The sequence below is a fragment of the Hypomesus nipponensis genome, chromosome 4 (assembly GCF_054491055.1).
Source record: "Hypomesus nipponensis isolate SF chromosome 4, ASM5449105v1, whole genome shotgun sequence".
NCBI classification, from domain to species: domain Eukaryota; kingdom Metazoa; phylum Chordata; class Actinopteri; order Osmeriformes; family Osmeridae; genus Hypomesus; species Hypomesus nipponensis.
In genome coordinates this window covers 11,652,540-11,674,202 of record NC_140364.1, presented here as the reverse complement: position 1 = coordinate 11,674,202, position 21,663 = coordinate 11,652,540, and the positions used below count along the sequence as shown (strand labels likewise).

At 46.3% G+C, this 21,663-nt stretch overlaps 2 protein-coding genes across 3 annotated transcripts; one reads left to right on the top strand and one right to left on the bottom strand.

Moving 5' to 3' along the window:
* Positions 1 to 128: 128 nt before the first annotated feature.
* Positions 129 to 16,362, top strand: rftn1a (raftlin, lipid raft linker 1a). The gene is made up of 11 exons (XM_084697197.1): positions 129 to 568; positions 4,666 to 4,818; positions 10,085 to 10,268; positions 11,525 to 11,645; positions 12,791 to 13,640; positions 13,749 to 13,889; positions 14,010 to 14,213; positions 14,471 to 14,580; positions 14,676 to 14,779; positions 14,898 to 14,973; positions 15,317 to 16,362. The coding sequence occupies exons 2-11, from the start codon at positions 4,674 to 4,676 to the stop codon at positions 15,770 to 15,772; spliced, it is 2,391 nt and encodes a 796-aa protein (XP_084553323.1). The 5' UTR covers positions 129 to 568; positions 4,666 to 4,673; the 3' UTR covers positions 15,773 to 16,362.
* A 471-nt stretch (positions 16,363 to 16,833) lies between these two features.
* On the bottom strand, positions 16,834 to 21,613 carry oxnad1 (oxidoreductase NAD-binding domain containing 1). Of its 2 annotated transcripts, none has more exons than XM_084697198.1 (7): positions 21,194 to 21,613; positions 20,815 to 20,878; positions 20,555 to 20,658; positions 19,105 to 19,246; positions 17,900 to 18,145; positions 17,653 to 17,782; positions 16,834 to 17,541 (listed from the first exon to the last, which is right to left on the bottom strand). In XM_084697198.1, exons 1-7 carry the CDS (start codon positions 21,298 to 21,300, stop codon positions 17,384 to 17,386), a joined length of 951 nt encoding a protein of 316 aa, XP_084553324.1. In that variant the 5' UTR covers positions 21,301 to 21,613; the 3' UTR covers positions 16,834 to 17,383. The 2 variants fall into 2 exon arrangements, with proteins under 2 accessions (XP_084553324.1, XP_084553325.1); XM_084697199.1 differs by lacking the exon at positions 21,194 to 21,613 and adding an exon at positions 21,012 to 21,135.
* Positions 21,614 to 21,663: the final 50 nt, after the last annotated feature.

Here is a 21,663-nt window from a genome sequence, read left to right as displayed (position 1 = left end):
TCATGTAACCCTAAATCACATAAACACCTACTTGGAAGCAGCACGTCACATCCACATGTTTTCAAACAATTTAATGGAATGTGTATCATTTGATTTTAACTTAAAATTGTTTGTGGTAGCACGTGTTAAAAATCAGGTTACATACAGGTTTGGTAGAAAGGAGGTAAGCATTATTATATTTACACCGGGAGGGAGAAAGAGGGAGGTAGAGTAAAAGTGAAAGCGAGAGAGTGTTTATCACGCGCACCGGGCTGGCGGAGATACGGTATAGAGTCGTGAGAAAGGGAGGGTCCGTCTTGTTCTTTACCAGGGCAGCATGACAGATGTACAACAGCGCTACCAAGACCCATCAGCCGGTGTGAAATCGCAGAGGACAAGGTGCTGGCAGGCAAATCTGAAGACATTTTAAAACAGTGTTTGTGCGAGAAGGTCCATTGTACCGGGTGTGAATCTTGCTTATTGGTACATCACATGAGCTCGTGTGTCCGTGCGTCTTGACTTTTCATTCTCAATGGTCCTTCTGAACCGATAGACCTATCAGCGCGTGAAATCTAAAACTATTCGCTCGGTAAGTCACATGCTCTATCCTATTTTACCAATTGTAGACAATCGTTTGAGAGCTGATGAGAATTGTGGATATTTCTTCTATAAGTAGGCTAATATGGAAATATTTGCCCGATTTGAGAATATCCTGTTATCTCCAAGGGGCTAAGAAAAATAAACTTTTGCCGTGTTAGACAGCTTGTCTACATGGTTGTCTTTAGGTCTTAGCATTAGTTTTCGGGTGTTTCAAGCTCAGCAAAAAGTCCGGAGATCTACCAACATTATCTTGTAGACAGATCTTTCGTTGTGGTTGGTTCCAAAAAATGTGGCTTGCCTATTGCTTGTTGATAGCGGTTGAAGCCCAGATATGCGTGACAGAGTAAATGTGCAAGAGATGGGAAAAGCGAGGGGCGATGGAGAAAAGATGTGCGAGAGAGTGATTTGATGCGTAAGAGACCTGTCATGTAGCCTATCATTTCCCGTTCACTAAACTGTGAACACGGACATCTCCACTGGCAAATCTGCTTCCCAACAGAACCTAACTAATCCTAACCCTATATCAAGTAAAACGGTGTTCGACAACCAAATGTATATATCTTTAGTTTACATTTAATTGAGGGATATTTATAAATAATCTTGGATTTAGGCTAGGCTATCTTACAACACTTTGATTGAAAATTGGCCTTTGGTGGTATATTGAACTGTCCTGTTATTTTCAATGAAAGTAGGCTAAAAGTATAGATGGCTATGTAGGCCATTCATCAATGTCAAACAGTTTCTTCTGTTCCCAGAGCAACCACATACGTTACTTTTATTTCTTTGGGGATCACACCTTTCTCAAAACATCTTGACACCCTCCCAGCACGGCTTGTCTCTCATCCGCACTTGTTCTTTCCCTTTCTCTTATCCTTCTATATTTAGTACGAATTCTCATCCGCGTGCCCATCTCGCGCTCTCCCAGTGCGGCGGATGAATGCAGCTTCTCCGCACGCAGTCGTCCCCCTGAAGAGTGCGGGAGAAGCGGAGCAGTGCCATAGCAGACGGATTATCCTCGCGTGTAATCCGCGCTTGGTTGCGCTGTCATTTCAAAACGCTCTTTTACAAGAGCTTCTCTAATGAGATACCCCCTTTCCATCTCTCTCGTGCACGCTATATCCATCCACCCATTGGTTCTTTTAGGAAGGTTTTATGCTGTCTGACAGGTTTTTTCAGCATTTGCGTTTGCCTTTACTGTACAGTTGAAACAGAATTGTGTGTGGATACTGTATGCTTATGTTTCAGAAACCCATAACCCACACACAGGTAACCATGTCATGACTCATAATAATAAACTGCTATAAACTTCATGTTCTTCCTCCCAGGAAGGACAAAGTATTAAGTGCATGCCTCTGGGGTCGAATAGTTGTAGTTTATCTGAGCACTGTGCCAACGGAAGGCAACTTTTACAGGCTTAGTGGAGAATGTGGTAATACTTTATGGGAATAGCATTCTCAGCAGGAGAGCGCTTCTGCTGCTGCTGTCAGAGCTTCAGGAACAGAAGGCATGACTGGGCTACTGTCTGAGAGAAAGAGAGAGAGAGGGGGGGGGGGTGAGAGAGGGAGAGAGAGGGAGGGAGAGAGAGAGAGGGGGGGGGTGAGAGAGAGAGAGAGAGAGGGGGGGGTGAAAGAGAGAGAGAGAGAGAGGGGGGGGGGAGAGAGGGAGAGAGAGGGAGGGAGAGAGAGAGAGGGGGGGGGGGTGGAGAGAGAGAGAGAGAGGGGGGGGGTGAAAGAGAGAGAGAGAGAGAGAGGGAGAGAGAGAGGGGGGGTGAGAGAGAGGGGGGGGTGAGGGGGGGTGAGAGAGGGAGAGAGAGAGAGAGGGAGAGAGAGGGGGGGTGAGAGAGGGAGAGGGAGAGAGAGAGAGGAGGGGTGAGAGAGAGAGAGGGGGGAGGTGAGAGAGAGAGAGGGGGGGTGAAAGAGAGAGAGAGAGAGAGGGAGAGAGAGAGGGGGGGTGAGAGAGAGGGGGGGGTGAGGGGGGGGTGAGAGAGGGAGAGAGAGGGGGGGGTGAGAGAGGGAGAGGGAGAGAGAGAGAGGAGGGGTGAGAGAGAGAGAGGGGGGGGGGAGAGAGGGAGATGGAGAGAGAGAGAGAAAGAGAGAGAGAGAGAGAGAGACAGAGAGAGACAGAGAGAGAGAGACACAGAGAGAGAGAGAGAGAGAGAGAGAGAGAGAGACAGAGAGACAGAGAGACCGAGAGGCCGAGAGATGTGAAAGTGGATGTTCTGAGGTAGAAAGTACCAGAGGTAAATTCGAAGGAATCAGGGAGAGTGGATGTTGAAAGCTAGCTAGAGAGCAAGTTCCCTCAAGTTCCCATGGTAATACTGGGATGGGTGGTGGTGGTTTGGTTTGCGCTTCCCTCACCCACCCACCCCAACCTCCCTCACACACACTTTTTCCCCCCTATTCCTTTTCTGTCTTCTCCCCGTATCTCCTGTATAATCTTTCCTTTCTTTCCTCTCTTCTCCATTCTGTCTCTGTCAGCATGTCTCAATTGGCTTTCATTACAGAGGAACACTAAACAAAGAAAACAGTGATGTCTTCTTTTGAGTGGATTATTCAGAATTGACAGAGTTATCTGAGGCCACTTAGGACACATTTCTTAGGCTGTCCAAGTTCCCATTGACAAGCATGCAGAGACTCAAAGCCGTGCACACAGTCACACACACACACACAGACACACACACACACAGTTTATGGTATTAGGGCAGTCTATTAGGTTCGTTGGTCAAGTTAATGTCCTTGCTTTTGGCCTAACGAGAGTTAGTGTCATTCTCCATGCTCCCTTAACAGATACAGATATAGACTTTTTTGCTGTTACACACACACAGATGCACACACACAAACACACACTTCGCCATGTTGGCTCCGTGTGTCTCTAACCAGCCGTGGTTGACTGAGATATTAACCGTAGCCACAGAGACGGTATGAGGGTAGCCATGCTGTCACATCTGATTAGCCTGACGACGCTCCGCCCCGCCCAGCTAATCAAGAGCGACTGGCTTTTCTCCCATCCTCCACCTCTCTCTGGCCACCCTCTGTACCTATCCTCCTCTCTCTGGCCAACCCCCATTTCTCTTCTCTCCTTTCTGGTCACCTTTTGTTCTTCCTTTCCTCTCCCCTTTCTCCTCTCTCCTCTCTTTTCATCTCTTCCCCTGTCTTCTCTTCTCCTTCCTGTCTCTTCCCTCTCCTCCTTTCTCCTCTCCTCCCTCTCCTCCCTCTCCTCCCCCTCCTCTCCTTATTTATCCTCTCCTCCCTCCCCTCTCCTCCCTTCTCCTCCCTTCTCCTCCCTTCCCCTCCTTTCTCCTCTCCCCCCTCTCCTCTCTTCCCTCTCCTCTCCTTATTTCTCCTCTCCTCCTTCTCCTCCCCTCGTCTCCTTTCTCCTCTACTCTCTCTCCTCTACTCCCCTCTGTTCATCCCCTCTGTCAAATCGAATGCCGTTATGGTTGACAGGGCTGGAAATCGGAGTCTCATTCATGCTTTAATTCATTCTGATCAAACATGTCTCTCCCAATCACCCCTATTTGATCACTGAATGCCCGTATCAAAACCGACTTTGCGGGTAATGCTTGACAGATTCATATTGCAGTGTGTGTGTGCGACACATTCTTCCCTGTTGTTCATGACATCCTATTTCGAGGGTTGGGTTTAGGGTTGTAACCTCTGCAACACTGGGATTCATGTTAGTGTTTTAACCCATGCAATGCTATGACACATATTGTTGTGTACATTTAGAAACTGAAATGCATAATTTTTACTCTTTGTTTTGCTCTCTTTTCTCATTTTTATCTCCTAATTTCTTTGCAACTTTTCCATCTTTCGCATTTTTCCTAATCCCCTTCCTCTAAATATTCCTTGCCTTTTCATCCCCCCTAATTCTCCCTATGTCTCTCTCTCTCTTTCTCTCTCTCTCTTCTTTCTCTTTGTCTCTCTTTCTTTTCCCTCACTCCATCTCTCTCTTTCTCTCTCTCCTTTCTCTTTGTCTCTCTTTCTTTTCCCTCACTCCATCTGTTTCTTTCTCTCACTCACTCACTCTCTCTGACTTTTTCTGCCTTTCGGTCTCCCTCCCTCTGCCATTCTGACTCTGTCTCAGTTGGGGTGATGGGCTGCAGACTGCCTAAGCTGCGGAGGGCGGAGGAGAGGAGTCCTGGCAAGATATACTCCACTCTCCGACGGCCCCAGGTGGAGACCAAAGTGGGCGTGGCCTACACCTATCACTTCCTAGACTTCCTGTTGGGGAAGGAAGGTAGGAGAGATAAACGGGCAAAGTCTCCGACAACCGTTAGCTTCTGCATGGTTGCGTTTGTGGAAGCGTTGTAAAATGTCCAGGGTTTCCGTTTTCCGCTCTGCAGGGAGTTCTTTCTACTCCCTCTTCCTTCTCATAATGAGGCAGAAAGAGTACTGTAGCTGAGGTTTCCAAATGTGTTTAGGGAATGTGTGTGTGTGTGTTTATAGGGTATGTGTGTTTTTTGCGCACCGTTTTTGGGAATGTTTGATGAGAATCCTCTTGAGTCACGTTGTGTCTAAATATACTAATTCCACTATTGTGACAGGGCGGCTTGTGAAATGAGAGTGAGAGCGTGTGAGAAAGACAGAGACAGAAAGAGGGGGACGAGGGAGAGGACTGCAAAGCAGCCGCTCTCCTCATCCTACTGCATCGAGGCAGGTGCAGGAACTCAATTTACAGATAGTTGACTTGAATTTCCGATATGGCCGTGTGGCAGATGGACTCCCTCACCATAACAGCCAGGGTGGTTGCCATTCTACCTCTGCTTCTGCCAAGTCTGGTGGTATTGTTATGTTTGGCATGCTGAGGACCACAGAGCTGGATGAATCCGAGACAGATCTGGCAACCAAACACAGCAGAAGAGGCGATGGTGACCAACTGGACAATGGCACTGGATTAGCAGATAATCGTATTATGGGATAGATAAGAACCTCCGTGGAGCGTCTCACACGCACACGGGGGTTGCTCGCGCAAAGTGATGTACTGTGCCAGACAGGCACAGTAAGACAGACAGACAGACAGGTTGTTTATGTGGTAAAGTTATCTGTGCCAGCTGAGCTCCCTAAACCTAGATAAGGTGGGAGGAAGCTTTTGTTCAGACATGGGTATGTTTAAGTTAGTATATCAGTATGTGGTATGTGTTCATGGTAATGTGTGTGTGTGTGTGAGTGTGTGCGTGTTCCTGAGGGATTATCTGTTTGTGCAGATTGAGAGAGCAGTAGGCTTAGCAATAGGATTGATTTAGCACATACACTGTTTGCCTATCGATGTTCTTATATATGTGTGTATGTGTGAGATGAGTTGCCCAGAGAGAGATCAAGAGAACGTCAGTCAGAGACAGTGTCAGTAATGTGGAGAGGAATCACTGACTTCACTGGTGACATTCAGGAAAACCCATGGTCAAATTCATGGTTTGATTGAATTTGGTTTCCATTAAAAATATTTAATTTAATATCCTTGTGTGATTAGATGACTCACACACTAATGACAAATATGTTCCCTTTCTGGCTCCTGTATGTAGAAACAGTATACAACCGGAGTGTATTATCGTTGTTTATGATTCAAACATTGTACATGCAGAGACACAGGTCCTGGGGTTTATTAATATTAATTGATAGAGTGGAGATGCAGACAGACACAAACTGATGAAGACATAAACAAATAACTAGGAATAGACAGTTTGACGCAATCAATAATGCTAATAATGTCATGGAGCAGCTACGAGCTGTCTCTAAAGAAGTTAATCTTCTCTTCTCTATCTGTGCAACAAACTAATATAACCAGATGCAGAGGTATATTGATGTGTATATGCAAGGGGTTTGAAATATCCACCATTCACCTTGGGAGAGTTGTCAGCAGCAATACCTCTGTGTTAGCAGGGCATGGTTGCCTTGACACATAATCTCCCTATCTGTTGAAACAGAAGCCAGGTTGCCTTGAAATAGATCCCCCTTTTGGAGTGGTGTTGTATTGCCCTGACATCTCAGAAATCCTCTTGGAAAAATCAAATGAATGTGAGTGAAAGTGGGAAGTTATTATGATAACATCGTCCTCCCTGTGTGAGGTAGATAAAGATGGAGTAAGAAGACAGATGTCCGTAGAAAGGAGCCAACAAAGAAAACGATACATAAACAGACACAGTATATAGAAAGAGAGAGAGAGAGAGAGAAAGAGGAACCAATGGGAGGTAGGTGAGAAAGAGAAAGGCCATGTTTAGGAGGTGTGACAAAAAGAGAGAAAGAGAAGAGGACCAGGGGAGGAGGGGGGAGGAGAGGGGGGAGGAGAGGGGAGGAGGGGGGAGGGGGGAGGAGAGGGGAGGAGGGGGGAGGAGGGGGGAGGGGGGAGGAGGGGGGAGGAGAGTGGAGGAGGGGGGAGGAGAGGGGAGGAGGGGGGAGGAGGGGGGAGGAGGGGGGAGGAGGGGGGAGGAGAGTGGAGGAGGGGGGAGGAGGGGGGAGGAGGGGGGAGGGGGGAGGAGAGGGGATGGGTGGAAAAAAAGTCAGGTGTGAACACTGTGACTAAAGCTCCACTCCTGAAGTGTCATATCCTGGCCCTAGAGTTAGCTGATGACTTTCGACATCCTGGAGAGAGAGATGCACTCATCTCATTACAGGTTACACACCTCAAACTCGGATGGTGTGTGTGTGTGTGTGTGTGTGTGTGTGCACCACTGTATTTGAGCAGCCATATGATTGTATGCATGTGTTCATTTTCACACATGCCACCCTATCTTCTGGTTGTAAGCGTGCGTTTGTGTTTTTGCCAAGGCATATGATCTATTCAGCTGACACAAACATGATGTATTTATCGTTCAGCATACGCAATGTATTTACCTAGCCATCCGAACACATGATGTATTCCGCTAGGAGAGTGTGTGGTGTATCCATCCATCAGAGTGTGTGATATGTTTAGCCGCTGGTAGAATATTTCTTAGTGAAAAATTTGATGGACTGGCCGTCTTCTCCGACTGATTGATATACAGTACTAAGAGTAAGCTTTTCTCTGTCTGAAAGGTTTTCAGACTGTGCTCACACTTCAATGAAACTAAACATCTGCTAAATGTGTGTCTTGGTGTCCTTGGACTTAGTGAGGTTTATAGGGTCCAGGTATTGTCGGTTCTTTCAGACACGCTACACCCTTAGCCAGGCCGATTAGATGATGGTTGATCAAGAGCCTGATTGGTGTTCAGGTGGAGGTATGTTTGCTTCCATGTGATCTCACCGTCTCATGTCAAGGTGGATCTAGGTGTGGATGTAGGACAGATTAATACATCTCCAAAATTCTTCACAGCTCCATCACAGTCAAACATTTTACCCACAGGCTTCATTCTTTGGCAGTGGGGAACTCTGAAACCTAACAAGTTTATTATTTCATAGTCTCTTTTTGGCATACATTCCTACTAAACTCTGCTAGTCATTAAAAGCCTATTTGAATAAATGTGAACTTCCAGCAAGCAGGGGATAAGCCTCAGGGTGGGAGTGAGTCAGTAATAATCCTCATCACCTAGCTTTTTTTTATTATACACATACACACACATACACTCAGCCATGGATGCACACAGGCAACATGTACTTACAGATATACACACTATCCAGCCCACTCTGTCTGACAGACTGTCAGCGGTCAGGGTTCAGGAGCATAAGGAGTTTATGGATGTGATTCAAGACCTCCGGAAAGTTCTAAACTGCTGGCATACAGCCCAGTCTTCATCCAGCTAAAGCATTTGGACCAAAAGGAAATGGCTAAGCTGTGATGAACAGCTGAACAGTCATCATCTCTCCATCCTTCCATCCCTCTATCTATCCATCCCTCCATACTTCCATCCCTTCATTCTTCCATCCCTCTATTAATGCCCAGTAACAGACAATAACGGCATGTGGTAAAATTCCAGAGCGATCTCTGCCCGGGGCTGTTCCCATGCTAGACCAGAATGATGGACCTCTTAAACCCGCCGCTGTAAACATATAAATAAACTGACTACCCCCATCTTCCCTCCCAACCTCCCCTACAGGGGTGAATTAGCCTAATATGTTGAACATGTCTTGTTGGTGAATGCACTACGAGTGCTAGGCTAATGACTCCTAATGACTGTTTACAATGACATGGTAGCACTGTATCTTCCACTTCCAGCTGCTGTATTAAGTGCCTGTAGATCATGGTCTAGGATCAAGGAGAGTGTGCAACATCTCAAAGAGCTCTTGAGGTTCAGAAGAGTCCACAACAAGTTCATCTTCATCTGAGAGCTTCATCTTGCTGTGTGAACGGAGATAGTGTATGTGTTAAATGGGGTGTTTAGTGTATGGGAGAATGTAAATTTGTGTGTCTAAGTGTGTGTGTGTGTGTGTGTGTGCGTGTGTGTGTGTGTGTGTGTGTGCGTGTTAGTAAGGGTGCGAACAGGCCAGATGATGATCTGGGAAGCAGATTGAGAATGAGATGGGGAACGCATCTTTCTTTCTTTCTCTCTCTTGCTCTCTCTCTCTCTCTCTTTCTCTGCGTCTCGGTTAATTTATTCAGGTTATTTTCTCTTCTCCACACCAATGCAAATGAGATGAAATGGGAAATAGCAAAGACTGACAGAGACAAGCATGCTCTCTCTCTTTCTCTTTCTTTCTCCCTATCTCATCTATATAGCACACAACACACACACACACACTGTCCCGACCCCTACGCAACACACAAGTGTTTGTATGCTCACTCGCCCCACATCCGGGGAAAAAACACACTAATACCTTAATGCTGTTTCCATTTGGGTACTGTTTGACACACAAAACCCCCATATTCCCTGAGAAATTACCATCACAATTAGCTATCGTGTGATATGAGCTTTCACCCCTTTTATTAAATGGGCTTTTCTCCATTAGATCTCAAATGAGAAAAGGGCTCCTTGCTTGTATTAGCTACAGTAGCTGTAACTGTTAGAGGGTTAATAGAATGAACATGACAATCTTGCCGTGCTCACCCATTATGGAGGGAGGGGCTCTTTGTGTCTTTCCCTGTCTCTTTGTGTAATGCACAGACACACACACACTCTCACACATGCACCATTCTATTGTATACCACACTGCCTCTGGGAGAGAAGATGTGTACTTTTGTGTGTGTGTGTTCAGTATGCCTGTTTGTGTATCCGTGGAGTGTGGTTGGGGTGGTTATGTCTGTGTGTGCGTGCGTGTGCGTGTGTGTGCTAAACAAAAGCCAGACGAAGTGTTTGGCTGTGGTTTGGGGCTATATGAGTTACGGTTTAATCAGCAGCAAATTTAGTGCAAAGACGCCATGTGACATTATTCAATTTGAATGATAATATGTAAACATGCCATCTCTTTGGTTTAGCCAACCCATCTTCTCTCGATTCAGTTGTTGCCATGCTTCTCAAACAGCGCTTCAAACACACTCATGTACACCTTCAGTCTATTTGTCTTTTACCCACCAACATATGGATTCCTGTGCACCTTTCTCCACTAGAAGCCTTTTGGTGATGTTGAACACTGTTTTGTACCCCCTTCCCCCCCAGAGGTGCCTGTGTCATCGGTCCTGTGTCTGTCGTCTGTGCGAGAGCTGCCGGTGCAGGTTCGGGAGCTGTACGCTCAGGGCTTCATCCTGGTGGCACTCCACCCCTTTGTCCACCCCTGTGGCCCGCGCCACTCTCGAATCCAACGACAGCTCCACAGAGCTGTGCTCATCAGGGAGACTCACAGGTAGGAGACAGAAACAACAACACTACAGTAGTGAGTTAGCTGATGTGTGGTTACTTTGCCATGTGGCTTGTAAATACAGACTGTTCCTTGACTCTGACCTGTGAAATACTATGCACTTCTGATATTCTGCAGTACTTTCAATATGCACTATTTGTACGTCGCTTTGCATAAAAGCATCTGCTAAATGAATACAATTTACTGTCATTTACAATACCACTGCCACTTCTACTACATACACATACACACACACACACACATTACACACACATATGACACACAACACTACACAAACACTTGTCACTCAATTATGTCCTGTTTACCTAAATCCTAGAGCTTATTATTCTTACTCTACCATGCTTTGCTACACTTGAATTGGTCAGTGTGCTGGTTATGGTTGCATTTTGACTGAGTAGAAAAACTAATATTTGGGGCTCTGCTGGTCTATTCTTGAGGCGAATTGTGTTGTTATCCACCAAGCTGTAGAAGAGCGTATCTCTTTTCCACCATGGTTGGTTCAGAGAAACTCTTCTTTAGTATCTTGTTACTGTAATAGGCACACATAAAAACACATGTTCACACATTGACAAAAAATAGTACAGATTTACACTCACGTGCCGCACAGCATCACACACACATTCTCACACACGCACGCACTCGTACACGCACTGTGGGCTGCTCCTTTGATGCCCATCTTGCCAAGTGGTCCTGCTGCTTCCTGGCACCTGTCACCGTAGCGGCGGCTGATTGCATCATCAGCACTCGCCGGAGGGGGAAGAGTAGGTCGAGTAAAGGAAGCAATCCCTCCATCCCTTCCTCACGCCATCCCTCTTTCTTTTGTCTTCTTCTCTCTCCCCTCCCTCCTTTTATCTCATCACCCTCCCCTCTCGGCCTCAGATCTCCTTCACTCCCTCTCAACTTTCATCTCTCTGTCGTAGCCATTGTCCTCTCCATCCTCTTGTTCTCCCTCTCAACCTTTTATCTCTCCATCATCACCAGCCCCCTCTTTCATCAAAAACATTAAACCATGTCGAGTTTGACTGATCCCTTGTCTGTAACTGGCAAAGGCTTCCATTTGAGCATCCACTAAGGCATGGCCTACTACAATGGTTTAATGTGAATCCAGATATGACGACCGTTTAGTTTACACAGTGCTCCTTTATCTCAGACGAGCATATATGAGGAGATGTGACGTTGAAACAATTGTGTATGTGATTGTGGCCTTGTTTGCCTTCTTGCGTTCTTCTCTCATTGGTCAGTCTCTCACCCAGCCAGGAGAGGAGTCAGCTGACCTGGTCCGAGCGTCGCTTGGAAACGGAGGTGTGTGTGGCGGGTCTCCAAGACCCCCACCCAGAAGTGATCCAGAACTACGTGAAGAAGGTCACTCCCTCACAGCATCCACACACACACACACACACATACACAGAAAACACTCAAACTCAATAAACATTTAAGCTCTAACTACCTGCATACATAGAACAAGAGAGATTCTAAAGAGAATACAACACAATTTCGTTTCCTCTACAATGATACAGGTCATCCTTGACGTCATCATCCAATCAACTGCAGACCTAGCTCTCACCTCTCTCTTCTATGAATTCCCCCCTAATCCCAGCCAGCCAGTGTGAAGCCAGCAGACAAAAGATGAACATGATTGGATGGAAATGCACAGGGCTGAGTATAATGTGATATGGCCCGGCTGTGTGACATGAATAGCCAATCAGATAGCTGCCAAAGAGCCGGTGATAAGAGCCCAGCGTGGCTGTGTGAAAGGACAGAGTGAAGGGGCACTATCTGACTGGAGAGGTGGCCAGCGTCTGCCCATGTCTGCCTCCCCTGAACGTGTCAAACCCCCCCAACCGTTTCATCCTCCACATGGGGGTGAAAACCCCATCGAAAAGGAAAAGATTGTTTTTTGTGCGTGCGTGTTGTGTGTGGGTTGCTGGAGTGTCATTGGCAGACGTTAATAGGGAAAGATGTGTCTCATTATTGTTCTGTGGTAGTTAGCATTCTGATTTGGGTGTGACGAGCCCATCTAAAACTGTCAGCTTAAATATCAACTGACAATTAACCAGGAAAGCGCAGTGGGGGGGAGGTAGACTCAGGCACGCACACACACACACACATAGACACACAAACACACATATACACATAAACACACACTCACACTGAATAATGAGGTCCTTTTGTTATTTGAATATTTGATCTTCCAATGATTAGTTTGGCTGTTATTTCGCGGGGTATCGAGCCAGTGTTCTCTGGGTTTTGTTTGTGTGTAAATGAGGCTGTGTGTGTGTCTATGTGGCTCTGTGTGTGTCTATATGGCTGTGTGTGTGTGTGTGTATGTGGCTGTGTGTAAGCTAGTTTTCATTGACTGCCAGTGATGTGTGTGTATGTGTTTTGAGCTCATCTATAAAACCCTTGAGGTTTTATATTATTATTTGCACAAATGTGAGATTGTATTCAGTGGTGGACAACAACAATGTATGTGTGCATATGTGGGTGCATGTGTGTTTGATGTTAAGGTCCAGGATGTGTCGGAGCAGGGTGTGCTGTTTGTGGGCTTCCTCCAGCAGCCCGGAGGAGGGCCGTGTTTCCAGGGACACTGGGACTCTGGGGAGCTGTCCTCCCTCCACTCCAGCCCCTCCCCCATCCATAGACACCCCACCAGTACAGGCACCAGCCCCACGGAACACAAAGAACCACAACAGAACCTCTCAGAGCCCCTCTCTCTGGACCACAACCACGTTGAACAGAAATCCCCCGACCACGACACCTTAGACTCCAACCCCGGTTCCGTTGCTCGTGTTCCATTAGAACACAACCCAGAAGAACTGACGGGCAGAGAATCGAAGCACGGTTCCGTGAAGGCACTAAAGAACCTGTCAAACTATTGCCTAAAGGAATTAGATGAATCAACAGACGTTTCTCAAGAACACAGCCACGCGGAGCTGGAACCACATGTCCAGAATCACAGACCAGCCCATAGTACAGACAACTCCAAGACAAGAGAACCCTCTGAAAATCTACAGGGCGACCATACAACAGAAATCCCATACCTGGAAAAAACAAACGACGACAGGAAAACAGAATGTATGGCTGGGACAGGACCAGACTACCGCCCAGTAGTGGCAGAGTCGACAGACAGGCTTGTGGGACCAGATCAGGACCCAGACATGCAGAGCCAGGGCTCAGAGAGCCAGAGTCCAAGGCCAGACTCGCAGAACAGAAAAGCAGGGAGAACGTCTCAAGGCCTCAAGGAAGATGACAGGGCCAGGTCACCAGAACCAGACCAGGACCAGAAAACAGAACCTCGGTCTGAAACACCACTCCATCAGGAAGGCTCTGAGGGAAGCGCTCGCCACGGAGATGGAGGTATTGATGAATCCCATCATTTTGAGATATTGTTTTTAATAATTATTTAGGACAAAGATTTGACTGAACTTCTTGAACAAATTGTTCATCTTGGATGTAAATGTTTAGACTGTAACGCAGGACTCATCCTGGTCGCCAGCCACCTGGAGGAACTGCAGAGGAGCAGCAGGGTGATGACCCGCAACAACAACCACATCCAGCACAGGAGTTCGGAGAGAGAGAAGAAGACGTCACCGCCTGCACAGACGAGTAAGCTTCCAGTCTTACGCTGCCCATATTTCAAGAATCTGAGAATATGACATGATATTCTACACGTGTTTTTGTGTGGGTGTGTGCATCTGCCCTTATCCATGTTTTTTCTTGTGAAAGGAATGCAGCTGTTTGCTCTTTACAACCATGTGGGCGAGCAGTGCAGTTCAATGAGGTTCTACTCGCTTCGAGTTCCCCTGCGAGTCCAGAGAGAGGCAGGGCTAGTGACGGCAGTCGACGCCCACTGGCTGGATCACATGACTCAGCATTTCATCAGCGGAGCTCGCCTTATCGACGGCTTTTTTCACCTCGGAGACGGCAATGGTATGTGTAACTTCACAGAGTTGGTAAAGGTGTTCAAGATGGCGTCCGCAAATCTGAGGCTTATAAATCGTTTGTCATCCATGGAATTAAGACAATATGCAAAGTCAGGAAGTAAAAAGATCAATTGAGAGAGAAATGTTCACTCTCTTTCTCTCTCTCTCCCTCCCTCCCTCCCTCCCTCCCTCCCTCTCTCTCTCTCTCTCTCTCTCTCTCTCTCTCTATCTCTCCCCCCTTCCCTCCCTCCCTCCCTCCTCCAGAGAATGGGGTCTCATCTGTGGACAGTGTGTTCATCTTCCAGACCTCCTCAGAAGAAACCTCCCCCATCTCCTATGACGCCATCGTGGTCGAGCAGTGGACGATTGTGGACGTGAGTCGGCGTGTGGATGTGTTTGTGTGCACATGCATGTTTATGTGTGTACACACGTGTGATCCTGTGTGATGCCATGTCTCTGTCTTGTCCAGGGCGTGGTAGTTAGGACAGACTACATCCCCTTGCTCCAGTCCCTGGCTCCCTTTGGGTGGAGGCTGATGTGTGTCCTGCCCACCCCCATCATCAGGGCTAACAGGTAGAGTCCTGAAGCGCTGTTAAGCCTTAACATCACACAATGCCAAAAGTCGAAACCTAGAATACATGAGTCCTATCAAACCTGTCATCGTGTCAGCCACTATGTTGTTTCTCCTCAGTGACGGGAGTTTGTCCACCAAACAAATCCTCTTTCTACAGAGACCCACTCTGCAACGCAAAAGAAAAGACTTCAAGGTGCTTTTTTGTTCTCTTTCCTCCGCATTTCTGTCACTCATTATACCGCTTTAGTCTTCAGGCTACATGGTGCTGTGTCACAGGTGGTGTCATGAAAAAGTCATGCTTCTAAATATAGGAAATGCAGCAAATGTAGGTAAAAACAGGAGGCGAGTTCTAATTATGATCTAAACGTTCTTTTTCTTGTTTTTGTCCTACTTCCAACTGTCCAGGAAAGACGTCAGCGTGATAGACTTTGTAGTGTTGTGGCAGGTGCCTGGAGAGAAAGAGAGATATGTAGAGAACAAGAGAAAGGAAGGGGAAAAGAAAGAAACCCGGCTTAAATTTGTTTCTTATATCCTAGAAACTGAACCTCAGGGGTCGGAACAAGGCGAAGAAAAGTAGAGCCAGAGAAACGCATGAGAAGAAAGAGGAGAGGGAGAATGCGTCCCCGGAGATGGAGAGAGGAATGGATAGAGTAGGGGAGAACAGGAAAGAGGAGGAGGAAGAATGGGAGACACAGAAGAACCGCGAAAACAGAAAGGAAGAGAAAGGAGAGTGCCCTCAGAGAGATGGCGATGGTAAGGAGAAAGAGGTCGACTCTAAGAAGGACATGTCACTCACAATTGAGGGCGGGGCGACTGACACCTACCATGAACAGAAGATAGAGGTTGTCAGAATCCCATTGGCCAAGCAAAAGTCGGTGAGATGGACAGATGAACATAAAAGAGAAGAGTTTGGAGATAAAGAGGGCATGAGAGCAGAGGTGACGATGAGCCGGCAGCTGGGTGAGAGAGCGCTGTTCTCTGGAGTGTGTTGACTTACTGAACTCAAAACGGTGAACATGAACCAAACCGATGTATGAATACAGCAAGCATTCTGTAGAATGCTAGGTTTATCGAGCCTTTGTTTTCTTTGAGTAGACATGCGGATATAAACTCTTGCAAATGACAGACTTTTGAATTGCCTTGCAAACGTATAAAAGCTTGCTTTAATCAACGTACATGAGACTGTAAACTCATCACTTCTTGAACTGAATTGCTGCCATGTGCTTTAGCTTATAGGCCTTGTGAATAGGGTCACCGGTGTGTGTACTCGGGTTTTCCATTTTGAGCCAGAAAAGGTATTTATGGCTATGTTATCTGGATCATTCTGGAACACACAAGCAGTATCTATTGTACAGCTGTCTGTAAAGGGGCTTGGGCTTACCTCCCACAGGAAAACCAACATAACATAGGAAATGTATTTTGTACTTACATTGAACCCAAGGAATATGCTTGAGGTGGTGGTGCTCATTGTATGTGTGAACTGGACAGTTTTTAAATGTACCTGGATTATGTGTGTACTGCGTGAGTGATGTGGTAAAGATACGTAGACAAGCAAAATAAATAAAAACTAAATGACTTAGAATATGAAGTAATATATTACTTTGTGTGTTCATAATACTGGTAGAGGAACATCAAAACAACCCAATGTTAAATCTCTCCATGACAACCCCCACTGAGCAATGGAAAAGGGACGGTTGTGACAACCTCATAAGATGCACGATTCCATCCAATCAGAGACCACCTAGTGGTTCCATTACAGTGCACCATGGGAAACCCCCTCTGCCCCAGTTTGACATCCCATTTCAACGTGTGTGTGTGTGTGTGTGTGTGTGTGTGCCTGTGAGGGTGTGTGTGCACACCTGTGTGAGTGTGTATGATTTCAGGAGGATATGGGTGTGAGGACACCCATGTAAGAGTGGGTATTTGTGTGTGTAAATGAGGGGAAGAGAGATGAAGAGAGATGTCATCCTATGGAAGGTGAGATTCTCATTCACGGGTGTGATGTTTCCAAACAAACGGGAGAAAAATTTGAAAAGAACTCACCCAACAAACATTTCCTTAAAATCTTTACCAACAGCAAATAAATATCTTATAATACTCAAATTACTATACATGAATGTACAATATTTAATTGAATTAACATTTTATACTATATTCACTAAATTACCCATTGCAGAGGAGAGTAAAAATGTTATTACACCATGTTTGTAATGTCATATTGTCCTCAACAAGGCAAAGTCAAGTAAAATATACCACCTGAACCAGGTGTAAGTTTGAAGCACTTGGGTTTGTTGTGGTCCAGCCAGGTCAGTTACCCGTTTAGTTCAGAGGTCAATCTGTGGTCAAAAGTATCAGACCCCCCCAGGCACTGAGCTAGAAAGGTGGATGAGGTTTCCATTGCATACAGCACAGAATACTGCCTAGTTTACATGATTATAAATTATTATTATTATTGCTCCACCCCTTGATCATACCAGGACCAGATACATCCACTAAGTTAGAGAGAGGCTTGTGTTGAGAAGGTCCTCCAGCCCCCCCTTCATTGTAACCCAAGGCAGTAAAGTGTTGAGGTTGAGGGGATCAGGCACGGCCAGGTTCTGATTCTACCACCACTTTTCAAACAGAATCCTGTTGCTGGGCAGGCCCAGCTCCAGCAGGGTCTGAGAGATGCTCTCAATCATGGGAGGTGGGCCACACAGGAAACACAGTGTGCTCTGTGGGTCCACATGTTGACGCAGCTCCTCCTCTGAGATACGCCCACCTGAGAGGGGGGGGGGGGGGGGCAATAAAACAAATATAACGTATGTAATATTAACAAAATAAATGAGATGTTACCGAGTTATTGGTTGTAGTTTGGTGTTGTGGTACTCACGTTGCATGTAGGCTTGCAGTTTCTGGTCGACCGGGCCTGTCTGCTGGTCGACCGGGCCTGTCTGCTGGGTAATGTGGAAGTTACAGGAGACCTTCTCAGGAAACTCCTGACACACGTCCACGATGGTGTTCTGAAAACAGTGCAGAAAGGGGGAGGCATGAGATGTACTGTTCATCTCACACGCAAATGCCCAAGTTGGATTCTCTCCAGAATACACAGACAGACAAACACACACACACACACACACCTTGAAGAGCAGCTCTTGTGTGTTCTTGGCGCTGTAGCAGAGGTGGGTGGAGCCTATCTGGTATCCCCTACCAGGATGTGGATGGTTGAGTCGCAGCAGGTCAGTGGCATGCAGCAGGATGGAGTATAAAGGGTTAATGCCCACGCCGCCTGCCACCAGCAGCAAGTCAACGCAGGGGTCAGAGGGCAAGGGGTCAAAGTAGAAGTCACCACCCACCCTCATGGCCACGTGGGAGTCCACCGTACACTGACAGAGAGAATAAGAGAGGGAGAGAGAAGGGAGGAGAGAAAGAAGAGTGGTAGATAGGAAAGGGACCAAAAAATAACAAGAGAAAATATTTTACTGAATAACTCAGATAGCATATCTCCACTCTACACTGTTCCCACGGCAGCTAAAGAAGCCTTGTAAACAACATCAGTTTAGCTTCTGAATAAACTAACCCCAAGAGACATGACAAAGAAGTGAGAAAGTTTCACGCGCACACACACACGATCAAATCTACGCACTCACACACACGCACACACATGCTCAAATCCACACACTCACACACTGTTTGACGGGAGAAAGACATTGCAGAACTGGTAGGGGGTTCTTTTGAAGACAACCAAAGCAAAATCTTCCAAACACATATCCAAGCCCGCGCACTATGTTATCGCAGTCCCCACACTCTTACAAGGCGTTAGCGCTGAGAAGGAGAGTTATCAAACAAAAGGCTCATGAAACGATCCCAGAGCTCACAGACTCTAACCACTTAAATGTCTCCTCTCACATATTAGATAACTGTGTCCACAGTCACACACAGATGCCTTCACATCCACAACAGCTTTTCATAAGGCTCGAGGCAAGGTCATCTGACACACACACGGAGCACAGACCAAGAAACAGACACAATGAGACAGACAGACTAGCATACAGACTACATTACATTTTAGTCATTTAGCAGACACTCTTATCCAAAGCGACTTACAGTAAGTACTGGGACATTCTCCCCGAGGCAAGTAGGGTGAAGTGCCTTGCCCAAGGACACAACGTCATTTTGCACGGCCCGGAATCGAACCGGCAGCCTTCTGATTAATAGCCCGATTCCCTAACCGCTCAGCCATCTGACTCCCCAGACGACACAAGGAGAGGCTGGTAAACGCCTGCCATTTCTCTCTTTCACACCAACATGAAGACAGCGCGGACACGCCGACAAACCCACTCACCTGTGTGTGGATCCAGTGTGCTGGAGGGTGTTTGGCGTACTTGACAGCGAGCTCAATGACCCCCTCCCTCCGTAGCAAGCCTGGACTGGAACAAATGGAGAACCCCCCCACCTTCTCCATCCCGGGGATAAAGAAGTCCACCCTGCACAAGACCACGGTCCATCAGAACCAGGCCAGAAACACAGGAACATTCCATACACCAGAAAACCAGCTCTATACAAGCACACACCACTCTATAAAGTCAGGTTAGTCAGTTATAGCATGTTGACTGTGAGGTCAAGATTCCACAGTTCATGGGAATGATTTCATACCTAAATAGCTGCTGTTCAGCTAGCTCACAACAGAGAGAGGGAGCTTCTCTGTGAGCTGCATAATGTTTGAGGGAGAATACTTCATTGTTATGCTTGATACACAAGTACAGCGTACAGCCCTCTGAGGCATAATGGCTTATATTTAGCAGTGGCAGACACCTGAATACAGACAGTGTGTGCATCTCACTCACTCTCACTCTCACTCTCACTCTCACTCTCACTCTCACTCTCACTCTCACTCTCTCTCACTCTCTCTCACTCTCTCTCACTCTCTCTCACACTCTCTCACACTCTCTCACACTCTCTCACACTCTCACTCTTTTTCCTCCCCTCCCACCTACCAGAGTAACCCCCCCCATCTTCATCTCCCTGTCCGTACCAACAGCCATATCACTAGCATAGTCCGGAGGTGTATGAACTCATACATTTCCATCTATTTACATTCATAATTAGATGCCGAGAGGCAACTCACTGTTCCTATAAAACTGTTTCTATAAACTCAAACGCCCACCTACAGTATGGCGTTGGTACAGTGCTGAAAGGAGCACTCACTGCACTATACATCCCACGAATCAAGCACTGATGCATTCACAGATTTGTGTTTTCCGCCCCAGATGTAAACCTGAGCCCGAAACGAATAGGAAATACCTGGGGTGCATTTGATTTGAACAGATTTCAACAGCTCGAACCAGGTTGACTCCATAGGCTGGTGTTTCATACCTGTGTCCCTGAAAGTCAAATCAAGCACCCCTCAAGTGGTGTCCCAGATGATATCGTTCTCACCTGAATTTGAGTGTCACTCGACTTAAAAGCTGAAATTGAATTCATTTTTTTTGAACGTTGACTATTAATCAATATCTGTAATGTGTCTTTATTTACCTGTATGCTATCCAGTAAGTGTATTGAGAACTCAAGTCTAATAAGAACAACAACAACCTAGGTGTTGTGTAGAGGGAGGTGCAATGAGGAAACCACTGAAACAACTTCAAGACTACACTGCCCTCTTCTGTGGGCTCCAGGTATTACATTGTTTATGAAAGAATTGTGTAAGAGGTTGAGCATGTCATTCTGGTTCTGTAACCTCCAATGTTCCGGTAACCTCCATTTCAATGTTCCATAAAACACTCCGGCTTACTCACCATTGTCCTGCCTTGAAGCTAAAGTTTGGGGGGACCGCTAGTCTCAGTCGTTTAACCGTGTCCGACTCGTTCACGATGCCACACACTTGAGCAGTATACAGTGTCTGGAGAAAGACACACACACACACACACACACACACACACATACAAGGCTGACAGTCTATTATCAGGGGGATATACAAGACAAGCAACACTGCCCAAGAATGTCTTTTTAATAGACAGGAGATTTTGTAGTACACACTTAAGCTTTAACCACTCACATTTTGTCTGAAATTGCTGGCGGTTCTCTCTATATGATCTGTTTGCCTTCTGGAAGCCATCTTTCTGAAAAAACAAACAAACAACATATTGGAGATTAAATAACACACAACTAAAACACACTTTTCTATTTTTAATTTGATAAAAGACGTACCCTTCTGTGTGTAGTAAACAATGCACACAGCAACTCGACTTTTACCTTTTTGTCAGTTAGGTCCAAACTTTAGGTAAATCATACTCCTCTCCTATATCAGGCAAGTAGTTTCGGTACAGCTAACTTACTGTCTATGATGTTACAACTGATTAAGAGACGTGTCGAATGGATGGTCGTTATTCTCTTGGCAGTCGCGTACTGTGAGGCATTTTCTAGATCGTACTCACCTTGTGATTAGGCAGGGGCACAATACCCGGGTCTGGTGCACGCTACCTGACGCTGCTGGCAATAAGAAGTGTCGAGCAGCTGTTTTTAATATACAAGGGACGCTCATCTCAGAGGCTAAACCGACAAGTTGTCACTTCAGGGAGAAACCGGCTTCGAAACAGCTTCACTTGAACTGAGAGATACAGAGATGATTAGCCAGAATAGCCACACTGGCTGATTTATTAGCGACAGCTAATTCTAACGAGATAGGTGGTACCGGATTGACTTATTAATAATGTATGTGTCTTCTAGGATATTATGGTTAAACAATACTCATATCAAATACGTTCTAACGCTTAGAAGATCGTAAAATTCATTCGATTTATTTCTTCACTGCAACTTAACCTGACAACCTTCCTAAAGTCTGACCCGGAAGTGGTTGACACCGACATCAAGACTGCATGCAAATCTTCCCAGTTGCGCAGAATGC